Genomic DNA, 23699 nt, shown 5'->3' with positions numbered 1-23699 from the left:
TCTGTTTGTGTAGCGACCACGATGGCCCAATGGACAGGAACTTTTCGGACCTTCCCTTCGACACTGCGTGTGGCTTATCAGCCAATGACATTGTTGACTGTCAGCCATGGGGGGGGGGGGGTGGAGGAGGGCATGCCACACAAAACACCCCCCCCCTCCATGGCTGACAGTCGACCGTGTCGTCGAAAGATAAGCCAGACGCAGTTTTATAATTGTGGAGCTCTCCATCACGCTTTCAACAGGGGCACGTTGAGATGGTGACATTACCAAAACTTGCAATGCTGAAGAACTCTGTAATTCTTTGAGGGATTGAGTCTTTTTAAAAGAATGAGTCTATAGGTAGGTAAACAAATGAAGATACTGTAGTCCTTCAGAGTTTTAAATCATTCCTACGTTGGAGAGATCTCTCATACTAATTACTTTTGTCTTTTTCCCCCTTTTGCAGGTTCTAGGGAGTTGGAACACCGACTACAAATGATGCACACTTTTAAGAATGAGTTTTGTTCATGACGAAAGGAACCATGGATGCATAATGGTTGCAGCGAAACTCAGGATGAGAAAACAAAAAAATAAGTGTCTATTCTGAGTAATTGCAACCTTCAAAAGCAAAGCTCAGTAAAAACTGTGCGGTGATAACTTGGTGAAACTTCAGGTATGTAAGCGCATCAAAAAACGTCTTCTCTTTTGACTCTGTAAAGTTTGTTTTTTAATAATTAAATACCTTTTGTGTTTTCTGCAGGTTTCGGAGTTCTAAGGGAAAAACTTCGGAAGATGCTGCGGCTGCAAGTGAAAACCTCTGACTGAAGAGGTGCTGCGAACGAACAATTATTGTTCTACGAAAAATGACAGCGTCGACAGAAAGCTTCTGTCACGTAAGTCTTATCTGTGGTCTGTAATGTTCTATAATCTATCGCAAGACTAATATTTCTCTTTTCTTTAGTTTCTTTAGATTCTGTGGGGAGAAACGCTCAGAGTTAGACCGCTGTCAGCAGAGCAGATGCAAAGCGCGCGGTCCAGCAGAGGCGGGGCTTAAGTAGCTCACTATGACAAATGATTACTACCATGCTGCTGCTTGTAAATGGACCCTCTAGGCGGCCATTTTATGAGTATGGAAATTACTACTGTTACCCATGGAAGTCTTTGGAATTGGATGCTGTGAATGGTGTAAATGCAATATGTGCCAGGTTATCACCCACCCTTGTCCTGCTGATTGATGTAATGTGTTCTGCCTAGCATGAATGTCTGAGTCAAGACTATGTGTTCTGACTGGGATCATGACACCGAGGGCCATTGGGGTCTAGGTAGGCCGCAAGTTTGTTGAGACGGTTAAAGTAGTCATCTACGAAGAAACTGTCCTTGAAAGCCATCACTGAAGATCTTGCGGTGTACAGCCGTCGAAAAGGAAAGAAAGTCTAAATTTAAACTTTGTATAATTAAAGGCGTTGGGCAGAAGAAGGAACTCTGCAACTTGTGTCCAACTATGATGGCAGAAAAAAACAATCCGAGGAACCTCAACGCATGAAGGAACATAGGTACAGTGGATGTCACACTAGGGATAGTATTACTGGCACAGCCGGTCAACGTCCCTTTGAGTTTCGAAAACAAAAAATGTAATACTTCGCACTACCAATAGATGTAGGCCTATGCATAGCATGTGATGTAAGCAGATCCACAAGCCTCAGAAATTTATATACATACAGATGCACCAAAAATCAAGTTTTGAATTCAAAGGGGAATGGAAAATCGTGGTCTTCTGCAAGTCACAGCACGGTGTCAAGATCCTCATACTGCCTGTCCATTTTCCCCTTCTGATCTTCCATCTGAGGTCTATCAGTCAGTCCAAAAGATGAAGCAGAAACAGGAGGAGGTAGAAGGATCCCATTAACGGCTAAGACATCAGTCAGGTCAGCAATCACGTCACCCATAGTAACCTATCCTCCAAGAGGTTATACTTACATTTAAGGCATTTGAAATCGACCGTCCTCTTTCTTTTGAATAAGTCACAAAGACTAAATCTACCCACTCTGATCCAACAAGTTAAAAATAGCTCAACGTACCCAAGAGTCAAAGCTAGGTTTCCCATTGTTGCCTCATATGTATATAAAGATTGTCCATTTTTGCATGAGACATTTCTCCTAAATTCAAATTGATCAGGCCACCATCAGCCTATCTACCAATATCGCTCTCGATTGTATCCAGTATAACCATCAGGGGGACCATCATTACTTTAAATTGTGCCCAGGTTTTACTCCCAAATATTTAAGCTCCCTACAACACCACTTCAGATATCAAGCACCAAAATATCCCCTAAAAAACCTCTTTGAAATTGGAAAGGTTGCAGATTTTCCCCTAGCTTATGGTATCATTTGTGACATCAAAGTAGGTCCTAATCAAGTCTAGCAGTGGGGCTCTAGCCACAACTGGATATTTCACCAGGACCAATATATATCGTTCCTGTAAAACAGCACCATAAACATCTCTCAAGTCACACCTAATCCTTGAATCATATCGCTTTTACCAATAGGCGCTGCTAATAGTTCCATCGACAGACTGAAAAAAGGAGCAATAGCAGGTAGCCTGGTTTCATTCCTCTTAGCTGTGAGAAGTAGTCCAATGGGAGATGGTTTGTCAAGATTCTTAACTTCGCAGAGTATCAAACACGCAAATGAACTAGTGGTTCAATCAAAACTTTATTAGTGCATATAAAGGAAAGAACAGCCCACCTGACCAAACTTCTTTTGGGCATTAAGACTCAACACCGCAGTGTGTTTTCGGAAACACCAACAAATGGTTTAAGTGCGGAAGGATATGTTTCACAAAAACACCAATTTACTGCAGTGGAAGCTAGAGTATAGCAGACACTGTTTAAGGCAATCTCCCGGTTCATTCGAAAACAAATCGCAAGGTGAAACTTTATTGTTCCTCGGCATGCGAAACTCACGCTGGAGAAACAAACTCTCCATTTCTCTGTGCAGCTTCCAAGTAACAAATACATTCTGTTCCCCATCTCGAGAAACTGTCCACACGGACACAATGTCATCAGTGCAGCATGAAGCAAAGGGAGATGGGCAAAAGCCAGTTGCAATTATAAACAATGCTTCCCCCTTGACCCATAAAGCCCCAGCTCAATACAGAGCCACCATATATTGGATGGAGTGAAAGGAATCTCAAAATGGCGGTTGGGCCACACAATTGCGGACCAGCCCCCAAGTTTCAATCTGGCCCAGGCATAGCCAGAAGCAAGAGACAATCCTCAAGTTCAAGTGCAGACCCTCACCCATGGCCCGCTCTGAAGTAGGGGCAGCCTTCCTCTGAAAACAGTCAGATCTTATGTGGTGAATCAGCCCACTTGTGCAAAATTACTGGTAGTGCTTAGTCTGTCCGCAGAAACAAAATAGATATTCTCAATGGTATATCTGCAGCAGGCGTGTTGTGGGGTTGTTACCTTCATCTGGTAACTCTATATTTAAAGCATCAATGTTCTGACCACAATGGCATCTGTTTGCACATGCCTATGTTTCACCTGCGTTTAGGCTTTCTCAGGGCAAATACAAACAATTGCTTATATCAGATCAAATAAGAAATCAATTTGTTTGTGACATCAGAGATTCTCTGTCTAGCTAGTTTAAAATCCTATTTTTTAATATTTCGCCCAGTTCCAACAATTTTGCAATGTTGTTAAACAAAGTATACCGTACTTGGTTATTATGAGATCTTATTATTTTGTTAGCATTATGTGTATGAGGAGAAACAGGGAATATTATTCCTGCAGCGTAGTTCCCCTGGGGATTCTTATATCATGGGGTAAGTAAGGGTCCCTGTTGGTAGTTGTGGTGTAGAGCAGACTTTCTTTCAAGATGAGTGGTTTTCAGCGTGTGTGTAAAAGTCTCATACAGATGGGAAATTGATGCACATTATAAAAGGTAACTACAAACCTAATTGAACTGACTATTTGCGCAAAGATGGCATTGGTGAGATACAATTGATGCTTCCTATAAAAACACCTAGCCCCAGTCTAGAAGGGCGAGTTGTAGGAGCAGGAGGCTCATATTCAGAGATCATAGCACACCTTTTTTTTTTACTCACCAAGAGTTAGATATCACAAGCCAATGGTGAGTGCACATTTCACTTGGAAACCAAAAAAGGATTTTAAAGGATTAGCTAGGAATTGTATTTGTTCTTCCCTTTGTACAACCATCACTTGCTTTTCTAGGCGTACCATGTCAACAGTGAACTATTTCTCACTGGTGTAGCACATGCTATTATTAATCCTTAAGATGGGACCAAAAATAAATAGATAAATCATACTAGGATCAAACGCCATGTCTCTGAAAATACCCAGAATACAAAGCAAAACATTATATTACAGCAGAAGGTACACTTCAGTATCCCTTTTCAAATAACAGGTTCACATGAGAAAACCGTTGACACACTCCCATGTTAAATTTGCTTACCTGACAAGTTGCTGACAAATCTGACATCCTGGAAGGCATCTGCATGAGAAACAGAACACACGTTATTTGCAAAATTAATTATATTTGAAAGCTGTTGAAACATTTTTCTAGATTGCCCAACATGAGGAGCTATTTTGTGGACCAGAAGCAAAAGTGTCACTTTTACATAGCCTCTAGCATTTCTATAGCAATAAAAGTTAAAGACAAATAGGAACAGCTCCAAGAAAGAAGACGAATGTCGTCACTTTGTTCCAGACCATGAAATGCATTTCCATGGTCAGTGGATGATACAACAAGCAATGAACAACACCTCACAAAACAAAAGGACCCTGAAACAAGTGAAGCGCACAATGAGGTGAAAACAGCATATGTGTGCTACACTTACATTCTTCAGCAAATCACCACATTTGAGTTATCGATTGGATGTCCAACTGCCTTGGTCCATTAGGGGTGCAATTCTGGTTCCATGTAGGACTTTAAATAAACGAAGATCAAGCCTGTATCTTTTGACCAGTAAATGCGTGCATAGCCTTAGAGGAACAAAACTGCCATGCATTTAATGACTTGCCTTATTCTTTTCACTATGTAAATAGAAACTATCAGTGAAATCTGCTACCAGATAACCGTTTGCCCCATTGGTACAACTAACACCCTTTTCCGTCCATTCCTCCGAGGACTGAAGAAAAGGGTCGGTACTCGAACATTTACTTTTTGACTTGAACTTTCAGTGTGTGGAAATGTCTTAATGTCATGATTCGTAACCATTGTATCAAAAGATAAATTAATATTTATACTACTACATGGTAATAATGCATTTCTCATTTAAAAAAAAAAAACTAAGTTCCTACTGTGATGAATCCCCACTTCACTTGGACGTGGCATAGTCACAGGCAGAAACCCAGGCCCTCCATGGAGCTCCATGACGACTAAGACACCCATGACCAGAGAAGGATAAAGACAGGAGCTCCTTTAATATGGAGATTATCGAGACCCAAATACCCAGGGTGGGGAACTATGCATTCCCCCTTTAAGAGAACAGGGTTTCAGTTTACTGTCAAGTGTCTCGAGTTAACTCTTAGGCACCACTTTGGTGGGAATTACACAAGCACATTTGGGGCATCTTGTGCGGTTTGCAAGACTCCACAGATACAAAGTCATACTCCATAAATAAATTAAAGGAAAGGATAATTACACATAGTCCACCACATAAACGATACAACATAAATCTGCACCCCTTAGATCTGTTCACACTGCTAGAATTACGATGCTACAGTTTCCGGGAATGCAAGCGCTTCAACTGCTTATCAAAGGGTTACTAAACTATTAAATGACATACTGGAGAATCAGAGTGACATGTGTACCTGCACTTTTTTTTCGATACAGTTTTCTGGCTCAGTGATACGTTTCGATGACTTAATGTCTGCTATTTTAAGCATCACATTGCACAATGTCAGCTTACAAAATGCAGCCTTCAAAATTGAGGGGAAGTAGGAGCTATTTAGCTCTTGCTTGAAGGACAGAAGAGTCTGGTTAGCTTGACATCAACAGCTATTAGGAGCTACTTTTGGCTCCCCAGCCCAACTGATGTCAAACACACACACACACCTATGTGAATTTCACTTTAGGGACAATTTAAATAAATATTAGGTCAAATGTATAAGACAAGTAAAGATTAAAGGGTAATAAATAACGGACAAAAATAAGTTTGCAGCTTATGTGAAAGTTAGATATGCACAATGCTATGTACTAACTCCTTGTTCCCCCAGTGGTAGCTCCTGGTCACTGGTTAATGTGGGATACGCAGGAGCTGCTTTTAGCTCCTGCTTATCCAATCTTTATTTCACAACCTGAAAATGAATAATGAAAATTGGAAAGGACAATGTTTAAAGTAAGCTGTAGGGGATAGCTTCAAGTATTTTGGCTTTTAAATAAAACAAAAGTGTTGAACTGCATTTTACCTTTAATTGCTTTAACTTACTCCTTCTCCAGCATTGGATCTTTCATAGGCCATCGCTCACCACCAGCCTGGGGATAGGCCCACAGCCACTTGGCTTGGATTGCTGTGGGGGTAAATTGCTCTCCTGTGCAGAGCGATCCCATTTTCGTTGGGATTTCAACAGATTCATTTTAGGGGTGCTCCCATGCCACATTCCCTTCCCCACTCCTCTGCGTTGCCTGCTTCCTGGTCCCTCGAGCCACCCGCCTCCCCTCCTGCCCACGGATCGCTGATTGGCCTGTGAAGACTTCCTTTGTACCGAAGGGGCCAATCGTAGAGGGCAGCTCCACACTAGGCCGCTCTACTCTGTGTTTGCCTGTGTTTGCCTGGGAAGCCTGCTGCAGTCAACCAGCAGCGACTAATTTAAGTGTGGAATTGGCTGGGAGTACAGCCATTGTTGTACATTAGTAAAGCGCTGCCACTCTTATTACCTACTAGAACATAGATTATTTCTGTCAGTCTGCCACATCTCGCATTTAGCCCATCTGTGTTAGTGAGATACATCTCACATTTAGCACTTTTGTATTGGTGAGCCTTATCTCGCATTTAGCCCACTTGCGTTGGTGAGCCATATCTTGCATTTAACCCATCTGTGTTAGTGAGCCATATATTGCACTTAGCACGTTTGTGTCAGTGAGCAATATCGTGCTTGTTTTTTAGATTCACATGTAGAGGTACAAAGGGCGCAGGAACATCAGCATTTGATACCTTCTAACTTGGCCAACAAGTGTGCATCCTAGCACACAATTCGTAACCGCTTGGGAACTGGCAAAATAATCCATTGTACACAACCTTGTTTCGGCCTCATGGAATGTTAGGGGTTTTGGTAAGTTGACCAAAGATCAGAACCTTATAGAAATGTTGAATAGTTAGTCAATTGTATGCCTCCAAGAAACCTGTGCACTGGATAGCCTGGTTTGGGACGGCTACCTTATTTTCCAACAGGGAGCGTCAAGAGCAAATGGAGGCAGACCATCCAGGGGCTTATTTATTGCCATTAAACATGGCCGGGGATTCAAGGGAAGACTGATTTCGAATTACTTTAAGGTGGTGTTAGCGACAGACCTGGAAATGGAATTAAATTTAGTCCGGAAACATACACTCCTGGTTAACGTGTACTGGCACTTCTCCCACTGTGAGCTAGCCCTTGTTTTTGGGACCTTAGAGAGGATTTTCGAAATGTATAAAATAGAATTCCCAGATTCAGAAATAGTGGTGGGGGACCTTAATTCCCATTGTTTGCCTCTCTACACTGTTTTGGGCAAAAATGTGGATCTTACAAGTACTTGCGTGCTACATCAAATTGAGCAGGGAACTTTATGGAGGGAGGTTTGGGAAGGTTGGGGCCTTCAAATGGTTAATGTAGACATGAGCTACAAACGAATTGACAGAAGGTCAGTTCTTTGAGTCGAGCCTCCTTGGGGTGGTAAACACCTTGTCCAGTGATCATGGGTTTCTGGTTCTATACCTTAATGTTTCAATCAATTGTCCTGAAACGACAACTTACAGAAATATTGTACTGAATCAGCAAAATAGTCAGTTGCAAGCCAAAGAGCATGGAGAACTTCAATAGGCTTATTGGGGACTTCTGGCATTCATCAACATTGTCTAATAAATTTAGGGAATTGGCTGTAGAAAGTTTTTCAACATTTGAAATGGATAAGGTGTCCATATCCAATGCAAAACGTGAAATCCGTATTCGATCAAATCGCCCTCATCCCTATGTAAAGGAGGTCCAGTTAAGAACAAAAGAAATGCACTGTAAAATTAGGGAATTGTGCTCAGGGATAATTTGAGAAAGGGGAAAAAGATGCCCCAATTAAAAAAGAAAGGCAATCCTACAAAAATTGGGTCAAAGGTCACAGGTATTTATTAACACAGAGAGGGGGAATTGATGTTAAAAGCATTTCGGAATAAAACTAGTAAAACATTTTGGACCCTCATTAACAACAGAAATAGGAAAGTCAACACGGATATGATGGATCCTGTGCCCGAAGAGTCCTGGATTTCATACTTTGCAGAGTTAAATAAAAAGTGAACTTCCAAGTTTTTAGCTTTTTTTTTTGTAATGACCGTTGGGAACTAGAAATGTCTTTTTAACACCTATGCAGGAATATAAAACTCAGTTCTAATTCCCGGGCAGCTGGCCCAAACGGCCTGTGTAACTTGGTAATGAAGTGTGAGCTGATGTTTGGGCTTTGATGTTGCACATTCTATTCCAAAATATTTTAGACACCAAACCTTTACCATCATCTTGGAATACTTCTATTATTATGCCAATTTTTAAGAAGGGAAGCCACTCAGAGCCACTGAGCTACCATCTGATTGCCCTACTAGATGTAGAGAGCAACATTTTTGCTAAATGCGTCTTAAAAAGTACTGAGGAGTGGATTACTGCTACGGGAAGATTATCCAGGTTCCAAACAGCTTTCAGGAGGTCCACAGGTACAGATGCCAGTGGCTTGTTCCCTAATTGAACAGGCTAGCGCCGAGTCAAAATACCCTCTATATGTGGTAATTGTTGACCTGAGTCTTGCTTTTGATAAGGTGGACAGAGCTAGGCTCTGGGCAAAACTGACGTGGGGTCTCCCTAAACACCTCTTGGACATTCTGATTCAACTACACAGCTACGTTGGGACTAACTACAATCTAGCTACACTGTATTTTGCACTGCATTCCCTGATGTGCCTGACATTCAAATCTAGCTACGCTGTATTTTGCACTGCATTCCCTGATGTGCCTGACATTCGAATCTAGCTGCACCGTATTTTGCACTGGATTTCCTGCAGGTGCATTCTAACCTATGTGCAATTTCGGATCTAGATGTGTTTTCAACTGTAGTGACTATAGCGCCTCAAGGCGTACTTTGACCAACTGTGTTGAATCTGGCTGCGTTTCTAGCCAAATATGTTATCTTGAAGCTAGAGGTTGCCCCCCCCCCCGCTCTCTAGTTTAAACTATCACTCCCTGATCTCAACTCAAAACTACTGCACCTCAGCTCGAGGGCATTACTCTTAAACCAGCTACTGCCCCTGTAGACCACTCTACCCAGCTCAAACTAGCCACTAACAAACATAGTTTGGCCCCCTCCCCCACTAGTGCCACTAGCCTCCAGCATCACTACCACCACTATTACCAGACCATGATCTTCTGGCTTGCCCCAATCATGTTCCCTTTCTGCATAACGCTGGACAACGTACCCTGTAGCAATAATAGTTACATAGCCTACCGGGACGGCCTGGCTAAACTAGGGTGCCCCAGACACCACCCCCTCCCCTACACCGTTTCTACCCTCCGTATCCCCCTTCCCACCCCCCAGGTCAACCCAAGCCCCCCCACCAACACTACACACAGCCACCCCCAGTCCTATCACTAAGTCCAACCAAACTAAACAGAATACTAAACTGCCTGCCCGCAACAAGCCACCCGGCCTACCCCCCCCCCCCCCTACTCCCAACCTCACAGCCCGAAATGACAGATTAGGCTCCAGGCTCCCCAATACAACTACTAGGCCCAATTCCAAACCTAACACCAAAACCATTACAAAGCACAATGCGCCAAATAGGCCCATACCTCCCCCACTAAAAGGTGCCCTACTCAATGTCAGATCCTTGGCTGCCCACCCCACAGAAATTGCAGTCATCATCCTTACCAATGACCTTGACTTCCTAGCCCTAACAGAAACCTGGCTTCATGAGGCGTCTAGACCTCACTTATCGCTAGCCATCCCAGACAAATACTCTATCCTCAGAGCTGATAGACCTAATGCTAGAGGTGGAGGTGTTGCGATCATCTCCAAATCCTCCCTAGACCTCAGATCAGCCTCCACAGTGTCACTCACATCCTGCGAGACACTAACAGCCAAACTGCAAACCTCCCCCACAACCACAATCACCCTCCACCTCATATATAGACCCCCAGGGCCCCCTGGGGTCTTTGAAGAAGACATCACATCCCTCATCACCGACAATTCCAAACCATCAGCACAAATCATGATCCTTGGGGACTTCAACCTTGGTTACCAGGACCCAAACGATGCACATGCTGCATCCCTAGCCAATGTCCTAACTGAACATGACTTCACTCAACTCATTGTACTCCCCACCCACCAAAAAGGCAGAACCCTTGACTGGGTAGCAACCTACAATTGCAATACAACCTGCAAAGACCCCCAACCTCTGGCATGGACTGATCATCACATAATCCCTCTTGAGGTCAACACCAATCAGGTACGGCCCAATAAATACCCCCCGGCACCAGCCTGTCCCACCAGGAATAAACGCAACATCACTGCTGAAGCCCTACTACCATTAGTCCTACCCACCCTCAATGCTCTCCCAGCCAACGCTGACTTAAGCCTGCTGATTGACACCTTCAATGACTCCATGGCCAAAGCAATGGATACCGTTGCACCCCAGAAAATACGCAAAGACAAACCTAAAGCTCATCTGAACTCGTGGTAAAGCCCTGAGCTCAAATTACTCAGAAAAGAGAAAGCCAAGGCACAACACACTTGGAAAACTAACCCTTCCGCAGAAAACAAATCCAACCTCAAAAACTTGTCCTTACTTTACAAAAGCGAGATAATGCGCACCAAAAAAGATGTATACAACACCAGGATTGCTCAGGCAGGCTCCTCCACCAAAGAATTATTTAAAATTCTGAAGGAACTAGAAAACCCTATCTCACCTCCAGACACCTGTCTGAAAGACAAATCCTGGTGCACCAGCATCCAAAACGCCCTCAACAATAAAATCTCAGGACTCCAAACCAAAATTGAGGACAAATGCCAACAACTCTCCAATAACAAGGTCACCAACCCTAGTCTACCCACGCCCAACAATACTAGCTCAGGCTTCTCGTTTAAGAAAGTCACCATTACGGAAGTCCAAAAAATCATCATCTCCTTGAAACCATCAAACTGCAAAGGAGACAGCTGCCCCGCCCAGATCATAAAAGATGCAGCTAGAGAGCTCTCCCCCTTCATCACCAAACCTATCAACCTATCCTTCACCAATAACTCGATCCCTAGCAACCTAAAACAATCATGGGTTCTCCCACTCCTGAAAAAACAATCCCTCGACCCAGCCATACCCACCAACTACAGGCCCATCACCACAGTCCCCTTCCTACTAAAAACCCTGGACAGAGTTGCCTACATCCAAATTCAGGAATACTTGGAATCCAACCAACTGCTAGGAATACATCAATCTGGCTTCAGACCTCAAAACGGAACGGAAAGCGCCCTTGTTGATCTCAAAAGCCAGATTGATGAAATTAAAGACAAGGGCAATGCTGCAATCCTACTCCTCCTAGACCTCTCAGCGGCCTTTGACCTGGTCAGCCATGAAATCCTTTGTAGCCACTTAGCCTCCGCAGCCCACTTCTCCTCCTCTGCCATCAAATGGATACAATCCTTCCTGGCAAACAGAACCATGCGGGTCTTCTCAACAACAGCTGCAGCAGACCCCATACCCATCATATGCGGGGTCCCACAGGGATCCTGTGTATCCCCCACTTTGTACAATATATTTACAAAGCCTCTATTTGACCAACTGGACCGTCTGGGTGTCACCTACACAAATTACGCTGATGACACCCAGATACTCCTCACCATCACAGGCAATTACCAAGCAGACGTCGCCCGGATTAACGAAATATTCTCCATCATTCAGGCATGGATGGCCTCGCATGGCCTCTGCCTGAATGATGAGAAGACAGAGCTCCTCATCGTCGGCTCCCCCAACACCCTAACTAAACTAAATCCTAGCTACAATAACATCACGATCGATGGTCACACCATCCCCGTTGCCAAAAGCGTGAAAACCCTTGGCTTCTATCTGGATGCCAACACCAACCTCTCCAAACACACCAATATGACCGCCTCAGCCGCTGCTTACACCGGCAAGCTCATTAGGGCCAGTAGACCATTCCTATGACCCAACAGCTGCCTCACCCTCGCCAGAGCCCTCATACAATCCAAATTGGATTACTGCAACAGTCTGTACATAGGTGCTAACCAATCCGTACTCAACAAGCTGCAGGTACTACAAAATAACGCATTGCGCGCAGCCCTCAACATTCCTAGATGAGAGCATATCTCCGCTACTAGGATAGCCTGCCAATGGCTCTCCATACGCCAAAAAATTGATTTAAAAACCATCTGCCTCACGTACAAGTCCCTCAATCACCTAGCACCACAATACCTAGCTAACAAATTCACCATGAAACCTGCTACCAGATCCACCAGATCCTCCAACACTCTATGTTTGACAGTGCCCAGATTCCACCTAATAAGAGCTGGAGGGGCAAGCTTCACAGTACTTGCCCCCCAACTCTGGAACACCCTACCTCTCAACATCAAAATTATCAAGTCCTTCCAGATCTTCAGGAAGCAGGTCATCAGCTGGCTCCTTAACAAAGAGTAGCCCCACTAACACCAGACCTCTCACCCCTGTGCGGTAACTGGCTCATGTACTGTATGTATATTGTAACTGTATATTGATAAATGTATATATATGTATGTATTATAAGTATGCACGAAGTATGCAACACAAAAATACTTCTCAACGCTGTAACCGTATTCTTAAGCGCCCTTCTACCCCTGGGTTTGGAGCGCTATACAAATAAAATAAACAAACAAACACAGTGATACTGTGGAGGCTAAGGTCAAGGAGAGAGGTGTCTGACCCCCATAAAAACAAGATGTGGTTTGAGGCAGGGGTGCGTACTGGCCTCCTGAATCTGCAACTTATATCTCGCGGACCTGGGTGAATCTTTGAAGGAAGCACCATTTATCTGAGGATAAAGGGAGAATGCTGCTTTTGGGTGGCATATGCAGATGACGTGTTGTTGCTGGATAAGACCCCAATAGGTCTACACAGGCTTCTGAACTGTTTTGAAGATTATGTAAAAGTGAATAGTTTGTTGGTAAATCTGAATAAATCAAGTGTTCCGTGTTACAATGGTAGAAAACACAAGCCAGCGCAATTCAAATGGATATTGGGGTCAACCAGATTATTAGTTCTTCCGACAGTGAAATACTTGAGATTTACGGTTGTTAGTACATCAGAGCATGTTACTAGGAAAAAGGTAGTGTAGGCCAAAGGTAAGCCGTATGCTGGACAAATGTATTATATTAGGAAAGAATCTTGTTGTTTTACTTTGCAGCCACTGATTCAGTTTTTTACATGCAAGGTTGTCCCATCGTTATTATATGGACTGAAAGTGTCTGGTGCACATGAGAAAATGAAGCTGTGTAAACTGGAGGGATTGATTTGGAGGAGCGCATTGTCCCAGCCAACTTGCGTACCAATTACCATGCTTTGTTTTGAACTGGGCTTGAACGCATTGACTTGTCTTGTGCAATTGAAGATCTTGTAACTGTATCGAAAATTGTTCGTAAGTGAACCAAACATGTTGTATGCCTAATGTGGAGGCAGTTGGAGAGTCTGCAAGGGGAGCTTTTCTTCACTTTTAAAGAAAATTGTCTCTCTATAGTGGAGACATTTGAGGTTCGAAAGTCTTGTTAGCAAAGACGGGTCAAGTGAAGAAAATACATTTTTTAGACCATGATTGGATCTTGACTTGTGAGCAGAGGAGTAAATACAAGTCATAAGGATTTATGTCTGGAGTGTAGAAAAACTTCTGGTATTACATTCTATAAGGCAGACTGAAAAACCAGAAGGGCGTTTCACAACCTAGTCCCCGGGGATCCCGTACTCAGGTGGCCAGAGTAAAGGCCATCGCTTTTGGATCCTGACCCTGGGGGCGGACAAGCGAGGGAGGATCACCTGGGTAGGGGGTCCTCACAGGGAATGGGGGAGAAGCACCACATTGTGAGACATGGTATCCCATTTTTTTCCCCAACCCATCAATCCCCCTATCCCTGCTTATTTTATGGGAATGTACAGCTTCCATAATTCCTACCCACTTTACACTGACAAAGGTACTGAGTCGAGGAAGATGAGGAATTAAGTCAGAAAGATGACCTCGACAGACTTGCATTGGCTCTGTCCCTGTAATGAGGCAAGGCAGAGTCAGGCACATAGTCCTAACAATGCACACCTGCCACATGTTAACACTCCCTGTGAGAATAAAAGGTGGGGCGCAAAGACACACCTTGAGCGAGGGTGGACACGAGAAGGAACAGCTCATTCGGGGCTGATGCGAACCAGGCTGTGGAAGTGGGAAGGTCAACGGGCTGATAGGCAGTTGTACGGACAGAGCCAGGTGAGAAGTCCACACTTTCAGAAAACCGTGAGTGTTCCAAAGCTGAAACCGAGTGAGCGGAGGAAATAACTGTCAAGGCACATGAAAGCGGCCTGCGACCCTCCCGGGTGAACGGCAGAGTTGGGGAGCAGCAGAGGAGACTTTGGTAACGGCCTTGACTGCTGCATGAAGAAGATGAAAAAAGAGTAATTAACAGACCGGTGAGTTATCAAAGGCAACAAAAGTCTGGTTTGTGTTAAAGTGAAAGTACCTGTGATCCAAAAGTTGAAGGTTGCGCGTGTGCCAATAAAACACAAATGGAAAGAACAATTGTTGAATTGTAAAGGGAAATATACAAAGTAACAGAGTGGCCTGCGAGGCGAAGTCGCACATTCGAAAGTCACTATGAAATGTTATGACAGTTTTAAGATATTACAGTGGGAACTAAAGGAAAGAAAGTAACTGCGATAAGGAAAGAAAGTGGAATAAGAGGAAAGCAAAGTATATGAACTCTGAATATGCCAAGAGAGCAAAATATATGAGCTTTGAAAAAGGTCAAGAAGGCAAGCCAAGATAAAGAGAATAAAAACTACAAGTACCAAGAGGCATTGGTGTTACAAGATGAGGATGATTGTCAATTGCAGAATTGTTGAAAGAGAGCTTGAAGTGGTTATGCAGAGGTCTATGTAAAATCATTGCAGTTTTGAAAGTCTTCAACAATGAAATGATACATATATAAAATGTGGGGAAGGGAACCCCCACAAAGAAGACAGGCTCGAGCCCGGCATAGGGAAGCCTGCGCAGTACTTTGTGATAAAGTGAAAAACGAACAGACAGGCTTGAGCCTGGAGAGGGAAGCCTGTGCAAAACTGAGAAATTGAGAGACTGTGATGTGAACAGAGTACTGATGACCAGATGGACGAATCCTAAGGAAGTGATTGAACAACTAGAGGTTTGAAGCCCAAGACAGAACTGTTGAATTGTGCCAATAAGCCAAAGTGTGCAAGACTGATAGTACTGTGCCATCCACCTATCCTTTTTAAGGCATTCTCTAGAGCCTGTGGGGCTGAACGTGGGGAAGGGAGTTGTAACGTAAGCCATTCTGACATTTTTTTTTAGAACATATTTTCCTTTTGCATTCCCTTAACACATTTGTCATTTTGAGAAGGAGGGCAAGGTTAGGTTTTCTTAGTATAGGCTTTTTTTATTTTTGACTAGACTCACTTGGACTTGTTTGTTATTTATTTAATGGTCGAGACTACTCCCATTCTAGAGTTAGGGCCAGTTAGGAATTCTACCAACCCAGCTAAAATACTAAATACATGTTTTCTAAACTTATATCCATCGTGTCTACTGCTTGATACCATGTCTTCCTTACACAGACCCACCTCCTTACTAATTAGAGATGTGCAATTATCAAGACAATCTAATGAATTTTTCAAAAATGTGTTGTTTTAATGTTTTATAATGTGCTGAAATGAAATATGGTTAATGTGATTGATTTTGTGATGTGCATAAGGTTTGTAATAAACCGTGTACAATAAAACAACAACAAAACATTTCTCGGATTTAGCTCATCTGTCAGTGAGCCAAATCTTGCATTTCCCCTATCTTTATTAGGGAGCAATATCTCTCATTTAGCCTGTCTTGCTTTTGGCCCTTTTGTGTCCCCACTTGCCGATTTTATTAATTTCATTTTGAATTGTAAATATGTTTACTCTTATTGGGAAAATATGTGGGATTGTTTGCAGCACATATTCTCATTTCAAGAACCTTTTACTCTAGTTAACCTCATGGCTGGTGTTTTAGGTAACCCTTATATGTCCATATAATGTCCAGATTTGCACATCGATTCATGGAATTAATGTGCGCTGAAAATTCCTGCGTGTGCGAATCGCAGTGCAAGTGCGAAAATGGCAGTGCAAGTGCGAAAATAGCAGCAAAACCCGCGCACATCGATTCATGGAAGTCCGTGCGCGAGTAAAATCTGGGATGTGCGCTGAAAATCTGCGTGGCGCACGCCGGCGCACAGGTCATCTAACGGCGTGCGCTACGGCCACAGTGCAAGTGCACATAGCGCGGTGCACATAACAAAAGTAGGCGTAACACGGGGCATGACACGCGGAATGGGGAATAACACGTGAAAATGTGGGCGTCACGGGGGAAGTACAGGAGGCAAGTGCGCGGAAGGCCCACACGCTCGCCTACAACACGTATTCATGGAATCGAATAGGGCAAACCAGCGCACGGGCGAAGACGGGCACAGGCCTAAACACGTCCGCCACACGAAGGCAGGTGGTAGCGTCCCTGCGCATGAAGAAAATGTGCGCTAACAAAAAGCACGTATATACAGCTCTGATGATTGTCCCATACTGTGGCCCTCTAGGACAAATGACGTGCAAAGGGGTACGCAACAAACACGGACACCCGCTGTGTCAATAATAGCGTGTGCGTGTATTTCGGGGGTGCGCAGGAAGTTTCACACGCGATAGCCCTGTGCGAGTGGGGTGCGTGTATTCCTGGGGTTCGCGTGAAGTTTCACACACGATTGGCCTGGGTACGTGTAAATCTGGGGTGCGCGGGAGGTTTCACACGTGATTGGCCTTGGGCGAGCGGGGTACGTGGGAAGTTTCACACGCGATTTCAGCAGGGTACGTGTATTTCTGGGGTTCGCGGGAAGTTTCAATCGCGATTCCAGCAGGGTACGTGCATTTCTGGGGTTCGCGGGAAGTTTCACACGCGATAGGCCCTGTGCGAGTGGGGTACGTGTATTTCGGGGTTGCGCGGGAAGTTTCACACGCGACAGGTCCTGTGCGAGTGGGGTACGTGTATATCTGGGGTGCAGGGGAGTCCTACATGTGAATTGGCAGTGTGGGTCCTCCCAGGTGTTCCCCCTACACCCTCCACGGCCCCTGCAGGCAGCCGACACCACAGGGGACTACCCTGCACCCCTGGTCATGTCCCGCAGGCAGCCCATCCACCATGGGCATGCCCCCCAGGCAAGCCACATGTCAGCTTGCACTACTGATCACCAACACATGACCCCCTCCACCCCCAGCACTGAGGGGCACCTGCCAGCAGGCCCCCACTCTTGTCCCCCAGCACCCCCACCCCCCAGCAGTGCAGGGCACCTGCCAGCAGGCCCCCACTCATGTCCCACTCATGCCCCCTTGCACCCCCACCCCCCAGCAGTGCAGGGCACCTGCCAGCAGGCCCCCACTCATGTCCCCTTGCACCCCCACCCCCCAGCAGTGCAGGGCACCTGCCAGCAGGCCCCCACTCATGTCCCCTTGTACCCCCAACCCCCAGCACTGAGGGGCACCTGCCAGCAGGCCCCCACTCATGTCCCCTTGCACCCCCACCCCCAAGCAGTGAAATGGCGATCTCATGACACAAACCAAAAGTCAACTATGTACATCAACACATGTCTGCCACACGAAGGCAGGCGGTAGCGTCCCTGCGCATTAAAAAAATGTGCGCTAACAAAAAGCATGTATATACAGCTCTGATGAATGTCCCATACTGTGGCCCTCTAAGACAAATGACGTGCAAAAGGGTACGCGACTAACACAGACACCCGCTGTGTCAAAAATAGCGTGTATTTCAGGGGTGCGCGGGAAGTTTCACACACGATTGTGCCTGGGCGCGCGGGGTACGTGTACTTCAGGGGCTCGCGGGAAGTTTTACACGCGATTGGGGCTGGGCGAGCAGGGTACGTGTATTACTGGGGTGGGCAGGGAAGTACAAGCGGCAAATGCGCGGAACGCCCACACGCACCAAAAAAGACACGCTAATCCGGAAACACGTACGCCAGCAGGAAGCAGGCGTACGTGGACCCGCGCAGCATAAAAGTGCGCGCAAACAAGAAGCAAGCTCAGACGCCAGGATGAACATACCGTTCCTAGCAGCAGTGGTCGTGGGATACCGCAGGAGGAGGATAGTCAGGCCCAGAATTTTCACACCCAGAACCAGCCTTTTTGGCATGCCTGATGACCAGGTGTATGGGAGGTACAGGTTTCCACCTCACATAATACTCAACCTGGTCAGTGAGTGGGAGGATGACCTCACACCATCCACCCTCTGCTCCCAAGCACTCAGCCCCCTGGAGAAGGTCCTCAATGTACTGTACTTTTTGGCCACCGGATCATTTCAGCGCCATAGTGGGGGGGGGTTGTCACAGGCCACGCAGTCACGCTGCCTACACCAGGTCTTGGCCATCATGACTGCACGCCCATCAGTCCGCAGGCACATATACCTGCCCAGAACACCTGCAGAAAGGCAGGCTGCCGTCCAGGATTTCTACGGGGTGGCACAATTCCCCAAAGTCCTAGGTGCCATTGATTGCACCCATGTGGCTCTACGTCCCCCCCCAGGGCATCAGAGCACATCTATAGAAACCGCAAGCACTGGCATTCCATCAACGTGCAGGTAGTATGTGATGCCAAGGGAATCATCACCTCAGTATATGCCAACTATCCAGGGTCCACCCACGACAGTTTCATTTACAGAATGTCAACCCTAAACCGGGACCAAGAAGCTGGGCGGCATGGCAATAAATGGCTGCTTGGTAAGTATAAATGCCACAGCACATGCATGCATGCCAGATACTGAGTAATGTCACAACCCCACTAATGATACCCATCACCACCTCCCCAGGGGACAGTGCCTACCCTGAGCACCCACATGATGACGCCAATTCGGAACCCCACCACGCCACCCGAGGTAAGATACAGCACAGCCCATATTGCAACCCGGGGCATAGTGGAGCGCACATTCGGAGTGCTCAAGTCACGCTTTCGCGCCCTTGACCGTTCTGGCGGGCAGCTGTTATACGCTCCCCCAGTAGTGTGCAGGATCAGAGTGGCAGCATGTGTCCTGCACAACGTTGCAACACGCCGGGGCCTGCCGGTGGACATGGTGGTGCCCCCACATCCCCAACCACATGTACGCCCGCTGCGCATGGGAGGGGAAAGGGCACGGGATGAGGCAGCCCGAACACTGCTGGTGGCTAATTACTTCACTTAGAATCACACCCCTGTGGAGTGCACACAGCCCTGCCACATACCAGCTGACAATCAATGAAGATGACATAAGGGATAGTCAACTGTCACAACCATACCAGCCTGAGGTTGGTCACCTGGAAGTGTCACAATGTGTGCATCCCTACCTACAGAAACACCACCAATGCTGCGTCATCAAAAGATGCATGCTGCCAAATGCATTACCCCCTTGCAAAATACAACATGAGAACAGTGCCATGTCACCCAACCCCTCCCCAGCACCGCCACCCAACATACCATGGCATGTCATGCTATGTGAGAGCAAACAAAGCAATCCCGAAAACCTGACACAAGTGTCACAAAGTACAGTGTCCCTAATGGAAACTGGCCACACACAATATGCTCCTAGTAATGTTGAACTAACAACACACATGACCAAATACTTACCAACAATACAATGCAGCTACACAAGCACAAACACCTAAAACATGACCGTACCAAGTTAAAGTAGTCGTAGTCTTACAACCTGAATATGCCACCTCATCGCCCCCTTCCAACTGTAGTCTTGCAGGCTTCAAAACTTGTCTGTGTACTGCATACAATATGAACTCCATCTCCAAACTAGACGGGCTTGGGAAGACATGAGGAATGAACCTGCAAATTTAGAGGGAGACATGGAAGCAGAAGCATACATAATTCTAACATGCATTGTACAATACAACAACAATATACACAACAATATACACAAGGAATGTCTACACAGTATTGACTACAGACTGCTCACACAGCTCATGGGAGCCCAACATCACTGTGTACATCACTGTCACTTGGTCACACCCTTTGCAAGCCCATGGACACGGGAAGCAGGTGGGGTGTGTGTCTCACGAACCCAAGCATCTTACCCAAACTCAGGACAAGCCTACATGTGCCCAGCCGGAATACAGTGGATGCCCACGGGAGCCACACAAGGCAACACACTGTCAAAAAATAATAAAACATCAAAAATCAAAAATGGCCATGTGGGGGCTGCGGGGAGGCCACCCAGGAGGTCCGAGGACAGGGTGCGCACCAACAGCCGCCTGTGTGGATGTTGGGGGAAAAAAAACACCTCCATGGGCTCATGGCCTGCACGGCTATGTCAATGTGGGAGAACTGCTGCTGTCGCTCTCATCACCCTCTGCTGCTGCCACGGGAGGTGGTGGTGCTATGGGAGGCAGCCCATGCAAAGCCCTGGTATGGTCCTCCATGGCAGCAAGCATGCGGGTGTGGAAGGTCTCGTTCTGGAGGAATTTAGTGCGGAGATCCCCATGCAGCACCTGACGTGATGCCCGGATCTCCTCCCGAGTTGCCTGCATCTCAGCTGAGAGCGAACGTGTGAGCCGCTCCAGCTGCTGTTCTGTCCTCAAGTTAGTGGAAGTCTCAAGGTCAACAAGAGTCTCCCTGAGGTGATGGAGTTCTACCCTCAGGGCTTCCCTGTGGCCCTGGGACTCTATTGATATCGATTGGCGTAGAGTCTCCAGTGCCGCCCGTCTGTCCCTGTTGGACGCCAACATGTCCTCCCTGTGTGATTGGCAAATGGAGTCTGTTGCCTGCTGTAGTTGCTCCATCTGCCTTTCAGGGGGGACAATGGAAGTGGCCACCCTCTCCATTGCTTGAGCCAACATCTCAACTGATGCTGCCTGTTGGGTTGCCATACCGTACATGGATTGTTCCCATGCGGTATTGCCTGGTGGCGTACGGCCACCACGTCGGGGGGCACCACACCTGTTTGGGGCAAGGCGATCTGCGCCTTGCTGTGCCGGCACTGCCTGAGGCTGCAGGACTACATTCCCCCTCTGATCTGCTGGCCCAGGAACAGGATCAGATGTTGTGGAGTGTGACCATGCACCTGTAACCGCCAAAGGCTGTCTAACCAACACTGACATCCCCATAGAGGGTTCTACCCGTGGTGCAGGTGGGTTGGACAGAACAGAACCACTTCCAGAAACACTTACCTGCGACGCAACATAGGTCTCATCGTCCGAATCAGCACCTGAATAGAGGTCTGGAGAGGTGCACCCAGAGACACCCCTTGACAGAATCGTCTGCAGCAAGAGTGGGTTCTCACCCACCACCACATCACGTCCCCCACTGGTGGCCGGTTGTGCCTCAGGTTCCTCCTAGGTCTGCACCATCTCCTCAACCTCAACAGCATCAAGTGCGTCAACCCCTGCAAAAACATGAAAGACAAAAAATGGAAACAGGCATTAGCACCATAGCACACAAATAGGCCTGACAAGCTACAGAACCAGTACATAATTTACACATGTCCCACATGACTATAACCCTCCCATGCATGCACTGCCACAGAGTTGGAAGAGGAGGCAAAAGTCAGACACTGATGACACCAGGATGGAAGAGCAACACATTTGCTGCATGCTTGGTAGCACTGCCATCACACATTGGCTTGTGAGTGGCATGTCCTATACACATAAATGATGCATGCCATCACACAGATGGCATGTACCATAGACATGGTACATTCCACAAGTACATCCATATGTCAGTGAATGAGTACTGTCACCCATCCATGTGAGATGGACATGAAGAGATGAAAAATGCCACATAGTGTGAAAAGATACGCCATGTGCCACACACTACAACACATCCAGTGTACAAAAATACAGTGATTGCAGGGCCATGTACATATCATTGGTTGTGCACTTCAACATGACAGGAAACAACTAGCATGTTCCACATTCAAACAGGCCCAAAAACATCATGTGATCAGGACAATACTCATTCAGCCTGAATGGTCAAATCATTCAACTACCAAGGTGACACATGTGGGCCAATATGGGGTTCTTCAATGACAGAAGCATGTCACATATGTCACAATAGGGCTGAGGAATGTGTTGCAAAAGTGGGAGAATTGAAACAATCAGCCTGAAAGAACACTGAAAAATACAAACAATGTTGTTGCATGATGCCACCTCAAGGGCAACTACCGTAATGTTGCACTAAATTACTACTGTGGGCAGAAGGGACAGTGTCACACCCAAATTCAAGGCCGCAGAATGTTTTGGATGAAGCACATGGGTGACCCATACTACTCAGTCACACACACCCTCACCTGCCACTCAATCAGAACCCGTCACCCAAACAACATACACATGCATTACACACACACGCATGGGCACTCACCGGACAATGTGTCATAATCGGCTAGTTCTCCCACACCTCAGATCTGTTTCTCTGTGACGAAGGTCCCAGCAACAGACTCATGTTCAGTGAGTTTGTTGTCCTCTTGTGGAGACCCACCGCCAGTCACCAGAGTAGCGGCATGACTTTAAGCCAGCTTGTTCTTTGCTCTGCGTTTCAGGTCATTCCACCGCTTGTAGCAATCATCAGCTGAGCGCCTCACAAATCCAAAGGCACTTATGTGGTTGGCGATGGTCTGCCACTGTGCCTTACGTTGACCAGGTGTGGTCTTGGACCCTGCAGTCACCACCATTTCGTGGCTATGTGCCAACACATAGCTCACAAGTGCATCAAGTTCCGAATCATTGAAGCAAGGCTTCCTTGAGGTACCAGAGTGTGTAGCCGTGCCTGGGATCTCAGCGAGTCGTGCCAGAGCACCCTTCTTCCTCTTTTTAGAAGGTGGAGCGGAGCCAGAGTGGCTAACGCCGCTCTGGTCAGTAGGGGCAGAATCACCGGTGGACTGGGTTGTTGGAGTGTGCGAATGCACTTTGACCATAGGACTTGGTGCAGGCATTGTCTCAAGTGTGATGTTGACAGGGGGAACATCAGTATGATGGACCAGGACCCACACTGTCCTGGCTCGGAGAGTCAGAGCTGGGGCGGATGGAGCTGCAGCTGCCCCTGCAGCCTCACCACCCTGCATACTTGGGGCAGCAGATGACATAGCTGCCCCAGATCCACGTGGCTTGGTGACAACTTGCACCGCCACACGTGGCTTAGACTTGCTGACCTGGAAGTCAGCCAGAGAGTCATCCTGTGCCAGGTCAGGTTCCAAAATGGGCTGGTCCAACAAGGGCT

The 23699-nt window shown here is 46.5% G+C and overlaps 1 protein-coding gene across 2 annotated transcripts in view; it reads right to left on the bottom strand.

The window, feature by feature from the left end:
- Window positions 1–23699, bottom strand: part of TRPM7 (transient receptor potential cation channel subfamily M member 7) — a 2599208-nt gene that overhangs the window by 2250245 nt on the left and 325264 nt on the right. For both annotated transcript variants that reach the window (XM_069624956.1, XM_069624955.1), the window contains exon 3: window positions 4455–4493. In XM_069624956.1, the coding sequence (XP_069481057.1) occupies window positions 4455–4493 (39 nt within the window). The remainder of the gene's footprint in view (window positions 1–4454; window positions 4494–23699) is intronic.

This window comes from Ambystoma mexicanum, chromosome 11 (assembly GCF_040938575.1).
Source record: "Ambystoma mexicanum isolate Mex_15411 chromosome 11, UKY_AmexF1_1, whole genome shotgun sequence".
Lineage (NCBI taxonomy): Eukaryota > Metazoa > Chordata > Amphibia > Caudata > Ambystomatidae > Ambystoma > Ambystoma mexicanum.
The sequence above is the reverse complement of the archived record's forward strand: the minus strand, read 5'-3'. Positions and strand labels throughout refer to the sequence as shown.